The sequence below is a fragment of the Meles meles genome, chromosome 13, assembly GCF_922984935.1.
Source record: "Meles meles chromosome 13, mMelMel3.1 paternal haplotype, whole genome shotgun sequence".
Taxonomy (NCBI): Eukaryota; Metazoa; Chordata; class Mammalia; order Carnivora; family Mustelidae; genus Meles; species Meles meles.
The window spans coordinates 44,052,224-44,073,224 of NC_060078.1; the positions used below are offsets into that span (position 1 = coordinate 44,052,224).

A 21,001-nucleotide genomic window follows, 5' to 3' on the forward strand; every position below is an offset into this window, starting at 1 on the left:
TAAAAAAGATATTATTTATTTAATTGAGAAAGAGAGAAAACAAGAGTGGGGGGGGGTAAAGGGAGAGGGAGAAACAGACTCCCTGCTAAACAGGGAGTCCAAAAGGGCCATATCCCAGGGTGCTGGGATCATGACTTGAGCCAAAGGCAGATAGACGCTTAAATGACTGAGCCACCCAGGAGCCCCAAGTCTGTACATTTGTTATTTCTTTTATTGCTCCCTGGTCAGGCAGGGACACACACCACAATGTTGGGAAGTACAATAAAAATGTCATCATTAAGTATATTATTAGCAATCAATTCCCTAGGCCTATCAGGGTGTGGAAGTTTCCTTTTATTTACTTATTCTTAAATGATGACTGGGTGTTAAATTTTGTCAAATGCTTATCTATATCACTTGAGGTGAAGATCACATTTTTGTCCTTTATACTTTGTTAATGTGATGAATCACATTGATTGTTTCTTAAATACTGAAACAAAACTGTATCCCCGTGGAAAAAACTTTACTTGAAAACGACGTACTCTGTTTATACATTGCTGGATTCAATATGCTCCTGTGTTGTTGAGTATGTTTGTATCTAAGTTTGTGGGGGATACTGGCCAATAATTTTCTTTTCTTGTCCTATCTTTTTCAGTTTTTGATATAGAGTGATGGCAGTTTCATTAAATGAATTTAAAAACATTTCCTGCTCTTTTATTTTCTGAAAGAGCTTACTATTAGTCTCAGTTCTTTGAATGCTGGATAGATCTCACCAGTGAAGCCATCTGGGCCTGGAATTTCTTTGTGGTGAGGCTTACAAATCCACTATCTTTGATATATAGATATTCAGATTCCTATCTCTTTTCAAATCAGTTTTTATACTTGTGTTTTTCAAAAAACTGTATCCATATTCATCTAAGTTGTTTAATTTATTGGCATAAAGTTGCTAAACAACTTTCAAAATATTGCCTTATTATCTTTTTTTTTTTTTTAGATTTTATTTATTTATTTGACAGAAAGAAATCACAAGAGAGGCAGGCAGAGAGAGAGGAAGGGAAGCAGGCTCTCCGCTGAGCAGAGAGCCCGAAGTGGGACTCGATCCCAGGATCCTGGGATCATGACCTGAGCTGAAGGCAGCAGCTTAACCCACTGAGCCACCCAGGCGCCCCCCGCCTTATTATCTTTTTAATGTCCACAAGTGAAATCCCCGCTTGCATTCCTGATATTGATCATTTCAGTTTTCTTTCATTTATTTTTCTTCTTTTTTTATTTATTTTTCTTGATTAGTCTTGCTTGGGGCTTACAAACATATTAAATTTATCAAAAAACCAACTTTCGTTTTCGCTTATTTTCTATATGATCGTACATATTCCATTTCTTTCTTTAAAATTATTTTAAGTTTAGCTTATTCTTTCTTTTCTATCCTTTTAAAGGGGGAACTAAGAATCATGAATTTAAGTACTCTTTGGCTTCTTTTTTTTATGATTTTATTTATTTATTTGACAGACAGAGATCACAAGTAGGCAAAGAGGCAGGCAGAGAGAGAGGAGGAAGCAGGCTTCCTGCTAAGCAGAGAGCCTGACGTGGGGCTCAATCCCAGGACACTGGGATCATGACCTGAGCTGAAGGCAGAGGCTTTAACCCACTGAGCCACCCAGGCGCCCCTATTCTTTGGCTTCTTAATAGGAATTTAAAACCATAAACTTTCCTTTAAGCACTATTTTAGCAGTATTACACAAATTTTGATATGTTTTATTTTCATTATTAGAAATATTGTTTATATTTCTTTTGTGATTTTTTTTTCTTTAACGCATAGGTTTAGAACTACGTTATTAAATTTCACTGGGGATTTTCTAGATTGCTTGTTTTTATTATTTTCTAATTTAACTTAATTATACTGGTAGAATATACTCTGTAAGATTTTACTTTTTTGAAATTGATTGAGATTTAATGTTATGGCCCAAGAAATTATCTGTCTTGCTGGATGCTCCCTGTATACTTGAAAGAAATGTGTATTCTGCAATTGTTAGGTGTAGTATTCTATAAATGTCAACCATGTCAAGTTAGTTGATAGTGTTGTTCAGATCTTCTACAGCCTTACTGGTCTTTTGTTTACTTGAGAGGTCAATTTCTAATAGAATGAAGTTAAATTTTGAACTATTTTAGATTTTTCTGTTTCTGCCATTAGACTTGTCAAATTTTACATCATAGACTTTTTGATGCTTCCTTATTAGATGCGTACATATTTAGAATTGTTTTCCTGGTACAATTGTTCTCTTTATCATCATATACTATCCCTCTTTATTCCTTATAATACTGTATGGTATACAGCTGACCCTTAGACAACATAGGTTTGAACTGCATGGGTCCACTTATCTATGGATTTTTTTTTATAAATACAGTATAGTACTGTAAATGTATTTTCTCTTCCTTATAATTTTCTTAATAACATTTTCTTTTCTCTAGCTTACTTTATTGTAGTAATATGACATATAATACACATAACATACACAAATATGTGTTAACTGACTATGTTATCAGTAAGGCTTCTGGTCAATGGTAGGCCATTAGTAGTTAAGTTTTTGGAGAGTCAAAAGTTATATGGTGAGCCTGGTGGTGTGTATTATGGAAGGCACGTATTGCATGGAGCACTGGGTGTGGTGCATAAACAATGAATTCTGGAACATTGAAAAGAAACTTAAAAAAATAAATAATTTTTAAAAGAGCTACATGCAAATTTTTGGCTGTGCAGTGGTCAACATCCCCAACACCACGTTGGTCAAGGGTCAACTATGAGGTCTACTTAAATACTGAGATATCCTCACCAACTTTCTTTTGCTTACTGTTTGCATGGTATATCTTTTCCCTTCCCTTTTAATCTACCTGTGCCTTTAAGTTTAAAACGCTTACAGACAGCAGTTTTTTTCCTCAGGTTTTATTGTTGTTGATGTTGGAAAGTTTAGTCAGATACCTGCTACTCCATCATGACAGGTAGAAGAAGTCCCACATTCTTTTTTATGAGTACCATTAATGTACACTCCCATCCTTTCCCAGTTTGTGGTGCCCCCAAGGCAGGAACTGATGTGTAGCTTTGCCAAAATGCATTTGTTAGATGCAGCCAATCCCTTCACCTTATTAGAATTTTACAGATCATTTTTTCTAATTAAAGGCAATGCTTTCCGAACTTTAATGTAAATAGAAATCACTTGGAGACTTAAATACAAATTTTGAATCAGGAGATCTGAGATGAGACCCAGTCTGTGGGACATGGTTTGAATAGCGAGAATGTATACAGGACTTGCTAACTGGCAAAAAGTCATTCAGATCTCTGTCACAGGTGACCAACTTGAGTAACTTGATGGTGGAATGTGGTATATGAGACTGAGAAACCAGAAACAAAACAGAAACAAAAACACAACAGGATGATGGGACCAGAGGGAACCAGAGGAGTGCTAGCACCACCACCATCATTGAAATTTAATATTTAAAACTTTATCCTCAGAATAATCTGCTGAGTGAAATAAGTCAAGCAGAGAGAGTCAATTATCATATGGTTTCACTTACTTGTGGAACATAAGGAATAACGTGGAGGATACTGGGAGTTGGAGAGGAGAAATGAGTTGGGGGGAACTGGAGAGGGAGACAAACCATGAGAGACTGTGGACCCTGAGAAACAAACTGAGGGTTTTAGAGGGGAGGGGGGTTAGGTGAGCCTGGTAGTAGGTATTGAAGAGGGCACATATTGCATGGAGCACTAGGTGTGGTGCATAAACAATGAATCTTGGAACACTGAAAAAATAAAATTAAATTAAAAAAAACACTATGCTGACATATTAAAAACAAACAAACAGCTTGTGAGGTAAACTCACACCATATCCAACTGTTTATGATTCCTGTTCAATGTCTTTAAACATATATTAATTTTTAAAATGTCAACTTCACATCCAAATTAACAATAATCCATATGTAAACAACCCTTAAGTTCACTTTGCAAACAGCTTGATCCACATTGAGCTTGACCATGACTTCTTAGCTACAACACCAAAAACGTGATCAATAAAAGAAAAACTGGTAAGTTGGCTTCATTTGGCCTAATTGACAACTAGCCTGGCCCTTCATATTTTATCCACAAATATATATAATATACTTCTCATTTTATCTACAAATATATATTAAATGTAAGATAGGTCTTAGTAAAACCCATATATATTTTTCTCTTTCTCTATATTTAAAAAATATACTTAATAATTTATCAATATACAAATAAATGTAATATTTATGTATAATTACATATAAATAATACCACAAATTAATATTATAGGTATAAATAATTTATAATTAGTAAGCATTTAAAGTTCTTCCATGTCTTTCCATAACTTGATAGCTCATTTTAGTATTGAAAAATATTTCATTGTGTGGATGTACCTGAATTTATCTATTCACTTCTGGCTTCCACATTTTGGTAATTACAAGTAAAGCTGTCATAAAAATTCATGTGCAAGTTTTTGTGTAGATATGTGACTTCAATTCCTTTGGGTAAATACCAGAGTGTGACTACTGGATCATATGATAAAGGTAGGTTTAGTTTTGTAAGAAACTGTCAAACTTTCTTCCAAAGTGGTTATTTTCCATTCCTACGAGCAACAAAAGAGAGTTCTTTTTGCTCCACATCCTCACCAGTATTTGGTGCTGTCAGCGTTTTGCACTGTGGCCATCCTAAAGTCGTGGTATCTCATTGCTATTTTATTTTTTCAGTTCCCTAATGATATATCACATTAGGCATGTTTTCATATGGCTGTTTGCCATATGAAAATCTTCTGGGTGAGATACTGTTCAGATCTTTTGCCTGTTTTTAAATGGGTTATTTATTCTATTATTGTTTAATTTTAAGAGTTCTTTATAGATTTTAGATACAAATCTTTTATTTTATATGATTTTGCCAAGATTTTCTCCCAATCTCTAGCTTATCTTCTCATTCTCTTACATATCTTTGTCACAGAAGTTTTAAATTTTAGTAAAGACCAACTGTTATCAATTTTTCTTTGATCGATTGTGCTTTTGGTGTTGTCCCTAAGAAGTCATCGCCACACCCAAGGTCATCGAATCTTCAGTTTATCGTAAGACTGCAAATAATAATAAAGATATATTTTTTAAAGATTTTATTTATTTATTTGACAGACAGAGATCACAGGTAAGCAGAGAGGCAGGCAGAGAGAGAGGAAGGAAAGCAGGCTCCCCGCGGAGCAGAGAGCCCGATGTGGGGCTCGATCCCAGGACCCTGGGATCATGACCTGAGTTGAAGGCAGAGGCTTTAACCCACTGAGCCACCCAGGTGTCCCAATAATAAAGATATTTATAATAAAAAGCTTACAGCAAGTTTGTGTGAATAAAGGTCATTTTTTATGTCAAGAAGATTAGAGGGAAAATCACCTTGGGATAAATTAGATTGCTGGGGTGTTCAATCTTTTTATTTTCCCTTCTGAAATTGTATAAATGTGTGGACACAAGACAAAGCTCTTATGGAATGCCTATCTTTCCCAAGCTTAGCACAAGAATTTTTCTGTAGGAAGCATTTTCTCATTTTAGTTTACAAATTATATGTTTCCAAATTCAATGGAAAGATGAACAAACATCTTAAATATCATGATGAGGCCATTTACAACAACCTCACCATTTTACAGATAGAGAAACTAAGAATGAGAAAGGACAAGTTACTAATGTCACCGAGCCAGATGGTGACATTCCCAAAACAGAGGTCTGTTTCCTAGACTAGCATCTTCTTGCCCACATCTCTCAGTCATGCTGCTTTTCCTCAGTCCAGGACTCCAAATCTCAGAGCTATTACTTTGACTACCAAGGTCCTTGTCAACAACAATCATATCTAGATTTACATGGTCTTTTCTACATACCAGGTAAATGTTCTAAATATATGTTTGTTAATCTCCCTCAATAGTCCTATGAGATAAATACTATTCTTACTCCTACATATAGATGGGAAAAGTGAAGTACACAGAGATTAGGTAATTGCCCAAGATCATAGTAAGTGGGAGAAAGGATTTGAAGGCTGGCAATCAAGCTTCAATGTCAATGCTCATTACAACTACACTCTGTTATATCTCTTAGTCATGCCACTGTGCTTCTGCCTGCCAACACGAGCCTCTAGGCCAAATTCAATCCTTCTAAATGTGAACCCTCTGAATTCTACTCACCTAGAAGTTTTAACCAAAGCATTTCCTAAATACAGGGCATTGATGCTTATAGTGTCAAACCACCTGCCAGTGCTACCTTTTTTCAAATGCCTGTTTTCATCATGATAACAGGTAAAGATTTTTTGTAATTGTAATGGAGATAAAAAGTAATTATAAGATATGCCCCCTTCCCTGAATGGACCTCATACCTACTCCAAACAAAAGAGCTAAAAATTGCTTAAGGCAATTGTTAAGTATATGTTTGTTCTCTAAAAAAATTCAGTCTCTCTTGGATACCAACTTTCCCTATGCCTTTAAAGGAATTTATAGGTTTTAAAGACTAGGGCACTTACATGGACAGTGAATATGAACATTTATAAGGCATATTATAATCATTATTGAATGGTTTTATGTTAGTTTGAAATGTATAGGCTGAAGACCATTTGGATTAATAAGAAAGATTCATCAGTAAAGAGAGGACAGATATCCATCTTTAAGCCTTCTAGATACCTACTGAAATGACCATGTAATTTTGTAAACTACAGGGGATCACATATCATGAACCTAGGAAAGGATGCCACCCACTTATCACATATTGTGGGGAAGCAAATTAGTGAGACACAGCAAGACTCAAATTCATCTTGTATTGAAAGTGCATCATCTCACTTTATATCTACATAGACAAAGCAGTTCAAGTTATTAATAATGGAAAACCCTTGAATTACTCTAGTCTCTGCAGAATACAGTATTCAGAAACGCCAGCTCACTGGCATTTGTCTCTGACAGAAAGAAGAGCACTGCCAGGAAAAAGGTTAAAAAATACAGTGGCCTTTCTTACTGTTGTAGGGGCTGCGTCAATCAGGATTCTAGAAACAGAAACCTTATCAGGGCAAACCTCTAAAAAAGAAGTTTTCCACTAAGGCACAGGGCTTGTAATGAGAATTTACATCACAGTCTCCAGCTAAACTCAGAAGACCAGGTGAAGATCTGAGAGGATGATTCTATTTGCATCCAGGTGAACTATTAGGAGACTCAGGGAGTCTATACCTACCTGTTTATGGAAAGAGTTCTCCAGAATCAAGGTAGAGCAAACTAAACATCAAAACAACAACATGGAAGAATAAGGAAACGATTTAGCATGAAAGAAATAATGTGTAAATATATTATATTGCATCAAAGACACTAAAAACAAATTGTTTGAAAAGTATATGCTAAAGGAAATGAAGTTTTAAAAATATTTGTTTTTCTATTGGCACAATTCACTATAGTAATGACTATAACAAAAAACTAAGAATTAATTCCATAAAGAGTGGTTGAGACATGAAAGATGTATTAATGGAGTGGCAGGGAGGAAAAACTAAGGAGAAACACAAATATACAAGGACAATTTATGTATTCATTAACATTGTTAAAAAACATATGAACACTGGAGAAAGTCTAATCAGAAATTTGAAAGACAAACTAAAGTACTCTCAAAATAAAAAGAAAAAGGATAATGAATGGAAAATTATCAAAGAGAGTACAACAGACATGGAGGACTCATAGAATTAACAAATGAAAAGTTAACATTCCCCATAAATAAAAATCTTAAAAAAAAAAAAAGAAAAGTTAACATTCCTGGAAACAAGATAAAGACAAATGCAAAAGATGTAATAGATAAGGAAAGATTCAATAGATGACAAAATTATTGAGTTAATGTTATCAGGTCGTTTTTACATGTAAAAAGAATTCAGGACTCTAATCATAATGAGATGTAAGCCAACTCATTATATATTGATGGCAGTTTTAAAATTCAAAGATATTAAGGTTAATTACAAAGAAGAAAGCATAAGAAAGGAGAAGTAAAGGAGGAAGAAAAGAAAAAGGAGGGAAGAAAAAAGAAAAGGGATCAGAAGCAGAGAGAATGGGAGAAGGAAGAAGATGAGCAGGGAGATAAGGAAAAAGTGGGAAATCGTGGGAGGACAACAGGAAAAGGAAGGAAGAAGGGGGAATAGTGGGGAAGAGGAGAGGGAGAATGAAGATTGGAGGAGGAGGAGGAGAAAGGAAAAAGGAAGAAGAAAGTGACATGGAGAAGGAGGAGGTGGAGAAGAAGGAAGAGGAGAAGAATTAAAATAGAGGGAGGAAGAGAAAAGCAAGAAGACGGGCATGAAAAGAAATTAAGAATAGAGCTTCCCTATGACCCTGCAATTGCACTGCTGGATATTTACCCCAAAGATACAGATGTAGTGAAAAGAAGGGCCATCTGTACCCCAATGTTTATTGCAGCAATGGCTACGGTCACCAAACTGTGGAAAGAACCAAGATGCCCTTCAACAGATGAATGGATAAGGAAGATGAGGTACATATACACAATGGAGTATTATGCCTCCATCAGAAAGGATGAATACCCAACTTTTGTAGCAACATGGACGGGACTGGAAGAAATTATGCTGAGCGAAATAAGTCAAGCAGAGAGAGTCAAGTATCATATGGTCTCACTTATTTGTGGAGCATAACAAATAACATGGAGGACATGGGGAGATGGAGAGGAGAGGGAGTTGAGGGAAACTGGAAGGGGAGATGAACCATGAGAGACTATGGACTCTGAAAAACAACCAGAGGGTTTTGAAGGGGGGGGGGGGTGGGAGGTTGAAGAACCAAGTGGTGGGTAATAGGGAGGGCACGTACTGCATGGAGCACTGGGTGTGATGCCAAAACAATGAACACTGTTATGCTGTAAATAAACAAATAAAAAAATAATAATAAAAGGGGCGCCTGGGTGGCTCAGTGGATTAAGCCACTGCCTTCGGCTCGGGTCATGATCTCGTGGTCCTGGGATCGAGCCCCGCGTCGGGCTCTCTGCTCCGCGGGGAGCCTGCTTCCTCCTCTCTCTCTGCCTGCCTCTCTGCCTAGTTGTGATTTCTCTCTGTTAAATAAATAAAATATAAAAAAAAATAATAATAATAATAAAATTTAAAAAAGAATCATTAAAAAAAAAGAAGAGGAGGAACAAGACAAAAGAAAGGGAAGGAGAAAGGAGAAGAGGAGGGAGAAAAAGGAGATGGAGAAAAAAGGGAAAAAATAGAGGAAAGAGTGAGAACAAAAGATAGGAAAGGGAAGAGGAGGGGAGAAGAAGGAGGTGAATGACGTATTCTCATGCTTCTCTGTAGCGTTACATACAGGAAGAACAATGGGGAAATTTTATAGAATTTACTCAATAGAGCAAATTCTATACAATATTAAGGGGGAAAGTTATAACACAAGAATATTATATCCAGATCAGTTTTAACTCATGAATAAATGTAACAGAAAAAGATTCTCAGATATATTGTCTCACAAAATATACCACTCCTGCTAGGTCTATTGCTCAAATAACTACTCTAGCTGAACAAAAATTCACCAAAATAAAGATATGAACAATTGCTAAATCACAGAATAGAGGGACTTTCAACAATCACTGAAATCCCTGGAACATAGACTTTAATCCAAGTAATGACTATATATGTAGATGCGATAAAACAGAAGAATGAAAATGCCAAATACATATATGAGAGAAATCATCAAATATTAGAAGGAGGAGAAGGAAAGGAATAATAATAGTAAACTGGGCCTAAAATCTCAGATTATAATACCAAAACATGATTGAGTAGGTGGAAGGAGGGGAGGACAAAAAGATATTCCAGTATCATCTTACGTAGGGAAAGATATAAATATATGGCTTCATGCTTGATTCTGAAAGAGAAACAGCAATGCCTATATTTTTAAGCCTAAAGCCTGTATTTTTAAGCCTAAAGGTTAAAAGAGGATGCTTAACTTCCAACTGTGGTGGTGGTGAGGAGTCACAGTAATAATGGTAATAGAATGCTGAACATCATGAAAATAATTTAGAATGCATAAGTAGACATGAGAGAAGATTAAATATATTTATATTATACTACCTATCAATTGTCTGCCAATATATTGGAAACCTTAATGAAATGAACAAATTCCTAGAAACATACAATCTATATTTAAAGAATGAATCGCAATCTTTCTCAAATTCTTATCCCAAAATTTAAGAGGACAGAACACTTCTTAACTCATTCTATGAGGTCAGCATTACCCTGACACCAAAACCCCAAAAATATACTACAGGAAAAGAAAACTGCAGACCAATATTCCTGAGTAATATGGATGAAACAATCTTCAACAAAATACTAGGAAACTGAATTCAACAGCATATTTTTTAAAAATTACACACCAAGACCAACCAGTATTTATTCTTGAAACATAAGAATGGTTCAACATACAAAGATCCATTAGTATAAAATACTTTGTTACCCAAATGAAGGGGAAAAAAGCCCACATCATCATCTCAGGGCAGGAAAAGCATTTGACAAAATGCAATACACTTTCATGGTAAAAACTCAATGGACTAGGAAGGAAAGGAAACAATGTTGATATAATAAAGGCCATATATGAGAAACTCAAAGCTAACATCTTACTCAAGGCTTTTCCTCCAACGTCAGGACTAAGACAAGAATGTCCACTTTTACCACTTCCATTCAACATCGTACTGGAAGCCATAGACAATTAGGCAAGAAAAAGAAATAAAATATTTTCAAATCAGAAAGAAAGGAGTAGGGCGCCTGGGTGGCTCAGTGGGTTAAGCCGCTGCCTTCGGCTCAGGTCATGATCTCGGGGTCCTGGGATCGAGTCCCGCATCGGGCTCTCTGCTCAGCAGGGGCCTGCTTCCCTCTCTCTCTCTCTGCCTGCCTCTCTATCTACTTGTGACCTCTCTCTGTCAAATAAATAAAATTTAAAAAAAAAAAAAAGAAAGAAAGAAAGGAGTAGATGTATACCTGCTGTCAGACATCATGACCTGATAAGTAGAAAACCTTAAAACTGGACACACAAAACAATGAGAACTAACAAATAAATCAGCGAAGTTGTAGGATTAAAACAAAAATCAATGCACTAAGATCAGTTGCATTTCTATACGATAATAATGAACAATCCAGAAGGGAAATACAAAACAATTCTAGTTATAATAATATCAAAAAAATAAAATACCTAAGAATAAACTTGACTAAAAAGGCAAAGACAAGTATACTGAAAACTAAAAAATGTTTCTGAAGGAAATTAAACACACAAATAAACGGAAAGACATCTTATGTTCCTATGTTCATGGATTGAAAGACTTCATACCGTTAAGATGTCAATACTACCTAAAGCAACCTACAAATTCAATGCAGTATCTATCAAAATTCCAATTATGTTTCAAGCAGAAATAGAAAAATCTATTCTAAAATCTCCCCTACTGGGTATGGTGCATAAACAATTAATTCTGGAACACTAAAAATAAATTTAAAAAATTAAAATTAAAATTAAAAAAATAATAAAATTCCCCTTCAAGGAACCCCAAATAGCCAAAACAATTTTTGAAAAAGTATAAAGTTGGTGATCTCAAATTTCCTGAATTCAAAATATACTACAAAGCTATAGTACTCAAAATTGTGTGGTACTGATATGAAGACAGACACATAGACCAATGGAATAGAATAAAAAGCTCAGTAATACTATCCCGTATATGCTCAAATGATTTCAAACAAAGATGTTGAAACCATTCGGTGAAGAGGGGGCAGTCTTTTTAACAAATGGTGCTGGGAAAACTGGGTATCCTCATGCAAAAGAATGGGCATCTGGGTGGCTCAGTCATTTAAGCATCTGCCTTTGGCTCAGGTCATGATCCCGGATTCTCAAGAAAAGAATGAAGCAGGACCCTTAACTTACACCACATACAAAAATTAACAAGATGAATCAAAGACCTAAATGTAAGACCTAAAACTATAAAACTCCTAGAAGAAAACATATGGGAAAGGCTTTACAACATTGGATCTGGCAATAATTTCTTAGATATAACAATAAAGGCAAAGGTGACAACAAAAAATAGATAATATGGACTTCATCAAAATTAAAAACTTCTCTGTACCCAAGGATACTACCAACAGAATTAAAAGCCTACCCTTAAAGTGAGAGAAGATATTTACAAATCAATATCTGATGAGAGATTAATTCTGGAATGTACATAAAAAACTATAACTCAGTAACAAAAACAACCAACTAAAAATGGGCAAAAGACTTATATAGACATTTCTCCAAGAAGATATGCAAGTGGCCAAAAACACACGAAAAGATGCTCAACATCACTAATTATTAGGGAAATGCCAATCAAAACCAAGATGAGATACCACTTACCACCCATTAGGACAGTTATTATAAAAACAAAACAAAACAAAATAAGTTTGGGTGAGAATGTGAAGGAACTGGAATCCTTGTGAGTTATTGGTGGGAATGTGAAATTGTGGAACTGCTGTAGAATATGATAAAGTAGTTCCTGATAAAACACTAAACATAGAATTACCTTATGATACAGCAATTCCACTTCTGAGTATTTACCCAAGAGTAGTGAAAGCAGGGACTTGAACATATATCTGCACTCGTGTTTATAGCAGCATTATTAAATAGCTAAAGGATGGAAGCAACACAAGTGTCTCTCCACAGATGAATGTATAAACAAAATGTGCTATATACATACAATGGAATGTTATTTAGCTTTAAAAGGAAGGAAATTCTGACAGATGCAACAACATGGATGAAATTTTAAGACATGCTAAATGAAATAAGCAAGTCATTAAAGGACAAAAACTGTATTATTTCACTTATATAAAGTACCTAGAGACAGAAAAAAGGATGGTGGTTTCCAGAGTCTGGGGAAGTGAGGAATGGGAAATATTATTTAGACTTTCAGTTTTGCAATATGAAGTGTTGTAGAGATGGATGGTGGTAATGTTTACAGAACAATGTGAATGTACTTAATGACATTAAACTGTACACTTAAATATGATTAAATGATAAAATTTATGTTATGCATATTTTATCACAATTCAAAAATTAAAGTTGAAAACCATAAACATGCATTTTAATAATACATTCTAATAGCTAAAGTTGTTTTAAAACAATAATGAAGCTCATTCAATAAGTAAAAAAAAATAAAAAATAACAATTTAAAAATTGAATATAGAAGACTATCCATTGAATAAATTGGAGAAAAAAATTTTAATTACTTCCTAAAAAGTAAGGGATCAGACTGCTTCAGAAAGGAGTTGTTGGGGGCAGAGGTGGAGTGGAACAGAGTAATACAGGAGAAACATTTTTTAATACTATTAAAATAAAGTTGGCTAATAAGATTGTTATAAATTAAGATGTTAATTGGCATGCCTAGGGCAACCACTAAAAATATAACTTAAATATATATATAGTAAAAGAAACAACAGGGGAATTAAAATAATATACAGAACGTATCTACTTAATATTAAAAAAAAGCAGTAATGGGGGAAATGAGGAACAAAATAGGTGTAAGACACAAAGAGAACAAACAACAACATGGCAGAAGTGAGTTCTTCCTTATCACTAATTACATTATATGTAAATGGGTTAAGTGCTCCAATTAAAACAGAGATGGATAGAACAGATTAAAAAACATAATTGAACTATATGTTGTATGGAAGTGACTCACTTTAGATTCCAAGATAAATAGATTGAAAATTAAAGAATAAAAAAATATTTTGTGCAAACAATAACCAAAAGAGAACTAACCAGCTAAAGTAATCATTAATGGAAGTTTTTATAAGAGAAAAAGAAGGACATTATACAATGATAAAAAGGTCATTTGATAAGAATATAAAACACAATTAGAAACATATATATACCTAACAATAGGGTACCAAAATATATGAGTCAAAATTGATAAAATTGAAGGGAGAAATGGGCAGTTCTGAAAAAATGACTGGAGACTTTAATATCCCACATTCAATAATTGATAAACAACAACAGAAGATTAGCAAGTAAATGGAAAACATGACAACACTATAAACCAAGTAGTCTTGAAGAAGAAATAGACAATATGAATTGCCCTATAGCTATGAAAATTTTAATTATTAATTTAAAAACTCCAAGAATATAAAATCTCCTAGATGGTTGCCCTGGAGAATTATACCAAACATTTGAAGATAAATTAACACCAACTTTCTATAATCTCTCCCAGAAAATAGAAAATGAGCAAAGACTTCCTAAATCATTTTATGAAGCCAGGGTTACCCTGAAACCAAAACTAGACAGAAACCAGCACAATAAATAAAAGTGCAAATGAATATCTCTCATAAACTTAGATGCAAAAATCCTCAATCAGAGTATCAGCAAACAGAATCCAAAATATATTAAAAGAATCATAGTTCATGACCAGGTGAGATTTATTCAAGGTACACAACATTTAAAAAACAATCAGTGTACCATAAGATACTATGGACTCTGAAAAACAACCTGAGGGTTTTGAAGGGGTGGGGGGGGGGGAGGTTGGGGGAACCAGGTGGTGGGTAATAGGGAGGGCACGTATTGTGCAAAAACAATGAATACTGTTACGCTGAAAAAATAATTTAAAAAAAAACAATCAATGTAGTCTATCATATTAGTAGGCTAAAGAGGAAAAATCATATGGCCATGTCAAGCAAAGCAAAAAAAAAAAAGCGCTTGAGAAAGCCAATACCCATTCATGATAGTCTCAGCAAGTTATGATCTATTGGTTTAATGCAATTTCAACTATAATTAATGTAATTCCTATCAAAACGATGGAAAATTATTTTTTGTAAACACAGACAAGCTTATTCTAAAATTTTTGTGGAAAGATGCAGGCCGTAGAATAGTTACAACAATCTGAACAAAGAAAAAAAAATGGGAGGAATCACTCTGCCCAATATTAAGGTTTACTGTGAAGCTATAGTAACCAAGACAATGTGGTATTGCTGAAGGGATAGGCACACGGATCAATGGAACTGAATGGAAAGCTCAGAAATGGACCACATATACCCAACTGATTTCTGACAAATTACAAAAGCATCTCAATGAAGGAATGATTGCTTTCCAATAAATGATGCGAAAGCAAATGCTGGCAAAGATGCAAAGAAACTGGATCATTCCCACATCACTAGCAGTAATACAAAATGGCAGAGTCAGTCTGGAATACAGTTTGATAGTTTTCTTAGAAAGCATATTTTTTTATAAAACATGCAATTACCACATGACCCAGCAATTGCACTCTTGGATATGTATCACAAACAAACGAAAACGTGTCTTCACACCAAAACCTACACACAAATATTCATTGTGGCTTTATTCATAATTGCATAAAAGGGAAACAACCTGGATGTCCTTCAGTGTGTGAACATTTAAACAAGCTGTGGTACATGGGATACTACTAAGCAGAAAAAAGCAATGAATGACTAAGACACACACCAACCTGGATGAACCTCCAGAGAATTATGCTAAATGAAAAAGGCAATCCAAGAGCTATAATTCCATCTATATAACATACTTAAAATGACATTTTAAAGATTTTATTTATTACTTATTGATTTTACAGAGATAGAGAGAGAGAGAATGAGTGAGCAGGGGGGAGGAGCAGAGGGAGAGGGACAAGCAGACTCTACACAGAACATGAGCCTGGAGCAGGGCTCTATCCCTACAACATGGGTTAGGACTGTGTAGAATCCAATGCGCGCATGCACACACACAGACACACACACACACACACACACACAGAGAAATAAGTACAAGAGAAGAAATCTGAATAGAATCAGTCAACTGTATTAATGTTGATACCCTGGTTGGGATAAAATACTATGGTTTTGCAAAATGTAACCATTGGGAGAAACCAGTTAAAGGATATTATGAGATCTCACTGCATTATTTCTTACAAATGCATGTGAATCTATAATTATCTCAATAAAAATGCCAACTAAAAAATAAAACTGGATAACATCATACTAAATATTGAATCCTGGCCAGAGTCTGAACTCCTTTAAATAGGCTATTGGGAGCCATAGAAGCTGGTTAAGTATGGATGACCAGTTAGGGCAGTAGATAGAAAGCATCCATGTAATGATAGTGAGTATGATAAAGGAGAAATTACACAACACTATAATCAGGGATCAAGTGAGAGGTGATATTGAAGCCAATATAGTACCCAATGAAATGTAAACTATATCTGTGCCTTTCATCACTTTAGTAACCACATTTCCAATACCCTTTCACTTTGCCCAAGTTCTCTTACAATTCACACAGTTTGTGGAAATCTGCTCCAAAAAACAAAGGCATTCCCCAGTTATTTCACTATGTTGAACTCATTCTTTCATGCCATATTTTTAACACTTTGGTAAAACAAAGAAATGTTTTTATTCCCTGGCTTCAGTAATTTTATACTTTTATGAATATAAGTAAAATAAGTCTTCTAATCACTGTGATAATGACATGTTTTTAAAAATAATTTTAAGGTGTTTGAAGATATGAAAAAATACCTTAGACTTGTGGTCTTAATTAATTTTAATTTAATGTTTAGAAAATTTTGATTAAATAAGTTTGTAATCAACATTTAAATGCCTGAGGAAATTTAATTTGTTAATTTTTAATGTTTTGATTTCTTAGTCTTATAAGCAGCATTTAAATGTTCAGAGAAGTATTATTTAATTCATTTATGCATTTATATAATTGTGTATGAAGTAAACTACAAGAGGAGTGGTGCTCTTCATGCATTTAAGAGGACGATAATCAAACTGCAAATCTGGGATCTAAGTCCGTCTGCCTCCATGACACTAGGCTGCATTCTGCCTTTACAGCTTTTCGGGGCTGAATGGTCCCACACCTGGAAGGAGGAATGGATCTTACCTTATGGGGTTGTCCATCCTGGACACTGTGAGGAATGCCGCAAGATTCGCCGTGTAGGAGGAGCACACAATGAGGGTGAAGAGCCACCAGCTCCCCATCACGATGCGCATGGCCATGGAGTTCACTGAGGATTCGCCACCTACAGGAGGCCAGCAAAATGGATTGGTCCTGGGCCTCTGCTCTCCCCTGCATCACCCCTGCCCCCCCATTGCCCCACCCCAGAAATGCTCCAGCAACTCCAACCCACCGCCTGGCTTAGGGAACCACCACTGGGGTTGGGCTGGGGAGCAGGGAAGTGAGTTTGTGGCTAGTTAGCGGGGATTGTGACAATTTGGGGAAAGATTCCAAAGACCACCAGTCTTTGAAAGGGATGGAAGACCACCAAATACGAAAAATCCAGAATTGGCCTTTTAGTGGTGTGATGTTTGCCAAACACCAAGGGTAGAGTTCTGAATATCAAAATCTTCCAGTTAGAAGATTCTATCTCCCTGTGTTGCTTACTTCCAGGGCTGCAATCTGATGTAAGATCCTTTTTCAGTTTCAAGTTCATAGAGAGTAGTCTCAGGAATTCTGTAAATATAGAATTACCTCCCACCTGGAGGATTCCCTAGCTTTCTTTTAAACCTCAGAAATGAGATCTCACTTTTATTAATATTCAGCCCTCACTGGATGACTTTTTTCCTAGGATTTTCAGAAACCATTGCCTGTGACTTGCAGTCAGTAGCTGCCCCATGGAGGCCAATTATTTCTCCTTGGTCCCTTAGGTGGTAGCAGAAGAAAGCATTTCACTGACTCTTCTTATATAACCTTGCAAACAGGCAATACATGTTTTGCCATGGTGCAAACAAGGCCAACACTCACGTTAGGAACTTTGCAATTTGTTGCTTGGGTCAAAACTGCAAGATCCTCTAACTTACAAAGTGCTCTCCAGACTTCACAGAGAAAGGAGAATTTGTATCTCAAGAATGGATGGAGGGCTGCTTAGATGATTGCAAAACAATTGTGACTTTTTTTTTTCTATTAAGATTTCAAATTTAAGCAAGATTCAATTTCATCTGACAACCCCATGTGCATAACAATCAACCTAATGTGGGAGGGGAGAAAAGTACAAAGCAGAACTCCAAAGTTAATTTTATCTAAAGCGGAGAATCAGGCTTTGAAGTTGAGTTCCTTGTCACTTCATTTAATTTCTATCTGATATTACTCAGAGAAATCGGGTACAGACTGATATTAGTACTGTCCTAGAGATTAAATAAAATTGCATTTAAAATGACTTTGCCAAAACGCATCTAAGAACTCTGCCAATGGACACGTTCCTCCAGGCCCCTGGGAAGATGTGACCGCAACATCAGGAAACCAGGAACGTACCTTGCTGTACGAAGGCTCCGTAGACAATCCAGATGGCACTGTGCAAGGTGGCCGAAGCAGACGGTCGGGGCTGGGCCACACTCTGAGCCCTCACGGCCTGGATCCGGTTCAACACAAATATCAGCACGCCCACCACAGGGATGGCGGCTGCAATGCAGGCCCACACGGCAAAATCAAACGGAGCAAAAAGAGAGAAGATGCTTATTTTCTCCTCTGGCTTCTTGATTAGGATCCCCACCGAATAGTCCATGTACCGCTTGCTGAAGTCCACAACGCTCTCCCTCTCCGGGGTGATCGTGATGGCGGAAATAGCCAGGTCTGCCCTCTGAAAGGCAAAACCAACTCATCAGACAGTAGTCCTCAGCTTCCTGCTGGGGCCCACCCTGGGGCAAGGGCTGCCCTCTACCCTTTGGGTTGTTCTGTCCAGAGGAAATGGATTCAAGAGGTGACAGCCTGCGACTGACCTTGAATACTGAAAAAAAAAAAATCAACATTGTCTGTTTGAATTGTAGTTTTCCTTTACTTTCTTGTTATCCTCATAAACTTTCACTCTCTTCTTTCTTTTGCCAGTATTTCCCTCTTCCCCATCACTGGCCCCAACCAAGAAGTCCCTTCTATCTTCCTTTAGGCTTATCTGCATCCTTCTATACTGCCATCAAGCCTCTCCAAACTCTCTTTAGCCCACATGGATGTCTCCCTTTCCTGAGATGCTTTGGAAGTTATATGGTGAGTTGTACAACTACTTGAAATCTCATGAATGTCACAGTCCCTGGTTATTTTATATGCAAACTCTATGCCAGAGAGTAATATCCTCCAAGAAAAAAAGGATTATCTACTTTTCTTGACCTTCCATGGCCCTTAATTCATGGCCTCTCAAACATATGGGTCAATTCTTCATATAGTAAAGCCATGTTGGGAGGGGACTCTCTGGGCATGCCTTACTTTGACCCCAAAAGTACCTTGTAAGACTTTTGCTTTCCAAGATGGGCTTAATTTTAAAAATAGACAAAGACTCCATTAAGATGGAACTAGACCATGAGATTAACGCGGTCAAGACTGGTGGAGGTTAGGATAATTAAGACTAGATGGATAATGGTGGCAATAATAGGCCAGCAGCCCCCCCTTCGACCACAAGAGAACCAAAATATGCAATGATTATCCTGATCTTTGACTCTTGGACTTCTAAGGAGGAGATACCATCAGAACTAAGTTTATTTTAGGGGCACCTGAGTGACTCAGTCGGTTAAGCAGCTGACTCTTGGTTTTAGCTCAGATCATGATCTTGCAGTCATGGGAAAGAGCACCAAGTCGGCCTCTGTGCTCAGCATAGGGTCTGCTTCAGATTCTCTCTCCCTCTCCCTCACACTGTATGTCTCTCTCTCTCTCAAATAAACAAAATCTTAAAAAAAAATAAATTGGGAAAACATACATAAAAAGATTTTATCAGGAAAATTTTTATCAGATTTAATATGTGGGCTAGAGGGGCAGATACATTGATGTTAACTATGAAATCCAAAAAAAATAAGATAATAAACGTGAAATCCAATGACATATCTAGAGTATAAAGAAAAAATGCTGGAGGTAATGATGGTGAAGCTCTCCTATAGAATTGTCACATTTGTATCTCTGGTTGTTGCCTCTCTTTTCAAAAACTCAAGATCCAGGGATTTCTTTTTAAAGATTTGGGTCATTCGGAGCATATGTAAGGACTCAGAAGAGATCTAGTGGAACAAGATAGCTTTACAACATAGGAAGAAGGGAAAGTAATTTATGAAGCCAGGTCCAGAAGAAGGACAAAGGGACTGACTTATGACACAGGAAGAGAGGTGACCTGTAACACCAGGAAAAACACTGCCACTTCTGAACCTGGAGTATGAGCAGGTGTCTGCAGATGTGAATTTTACAGGTAGTTGAAGTAGTTATTTCAAGCCCACAAATCTTCATTTCTTTGCCTAATATAAGAGCACTTTGTTTTAATTTAGGAGAGAAGACTTTTGGGTTGCTTGAAGTGAAAAACAAACTTTGAAATAGTCTCTAAGGGACACAGCCAAGGGGTCCAACAAAGGACAAGTTAAGGAACTCGGGCTGTCTTGAAGGCCTATCTGAGTTTGGAGCCCACACACTATTCATATATCCATCTGGGCAAATTTGTGATTTTCTTCTCTAATTGTATGTAGCAACTTGGAGGTCAAAGTCAGAGGGTAGATAATATAATCAAGTCAGAGTTTCAGTACAATAAGAAACTAAGAACAAAGAGAATCACAAAAGATGAAGGGAACAGGATTATCTGGTTGAACACCGAGGGTACACCAGGCAGGAAAGTATCCAGGCAGTATCCCAAGGTCACAGAAATCTTAAAGAAAGATGAACCTCAAATACATGTGCTAAGTGGAAAGGGCCAGACACAAAAGACCACATATTGTAGGACTCCATCTACATTAAATGTTCACAAAAGCAAATCTATGGAGATAGGAAATATAGGAGTTGGAATGGGATTTCACCGTAAATAAGTATGAGGGATCTCACTGGGTTGATGGACTTATTCTAAAAGTAGATGATGATGGTTGCATAACTCAGTAGATTTCCTAAAAGTCACTGAATTGTATATTCCAAAATGGGTGAATTTTTTATATAAAGTAGTACTGCAGGAAAATTTTTTTTAAAGCTTAGGAGAAATTGGAGAGATTGTGTCTGCCTTTATGGGTTTATAAAGCAAAGGACCTGTGTTC

The 21,001-nt window shown here is 36.2% G+C and overlaps 1 protein-coding gene across 2 annotated transcripts in view; it reads right to left on the minus strand.

Annotated features, from left to right (window-relative positions):
- GRID1 (glutamate ionotropic receptor delta type subunit 1) overlaps positions 1–21,001 on the minus strand; it is a 705,186-nt gene that overhangs the window by 97,417 nt on the left and 586,768 nt on the right. For both annotated transcript variants that reach the window (XM_046026168.1, XM_046026169.1), the window contains exons 11-12: positions 18,273–18,597; positions 16,905–17,043 (exon numbers count right to left, since the gene is read on the minus strand). In XM_046026168.1, the coding sequence (XP_045882124.1) occupies positions 16,905–17,043; positions 18,273–18,597 (464 nt within the window). The remainder of the gene's footprint in view (positions 1–16,904; positions 17,044–18,272; positions 18,598–21,001) is intronic.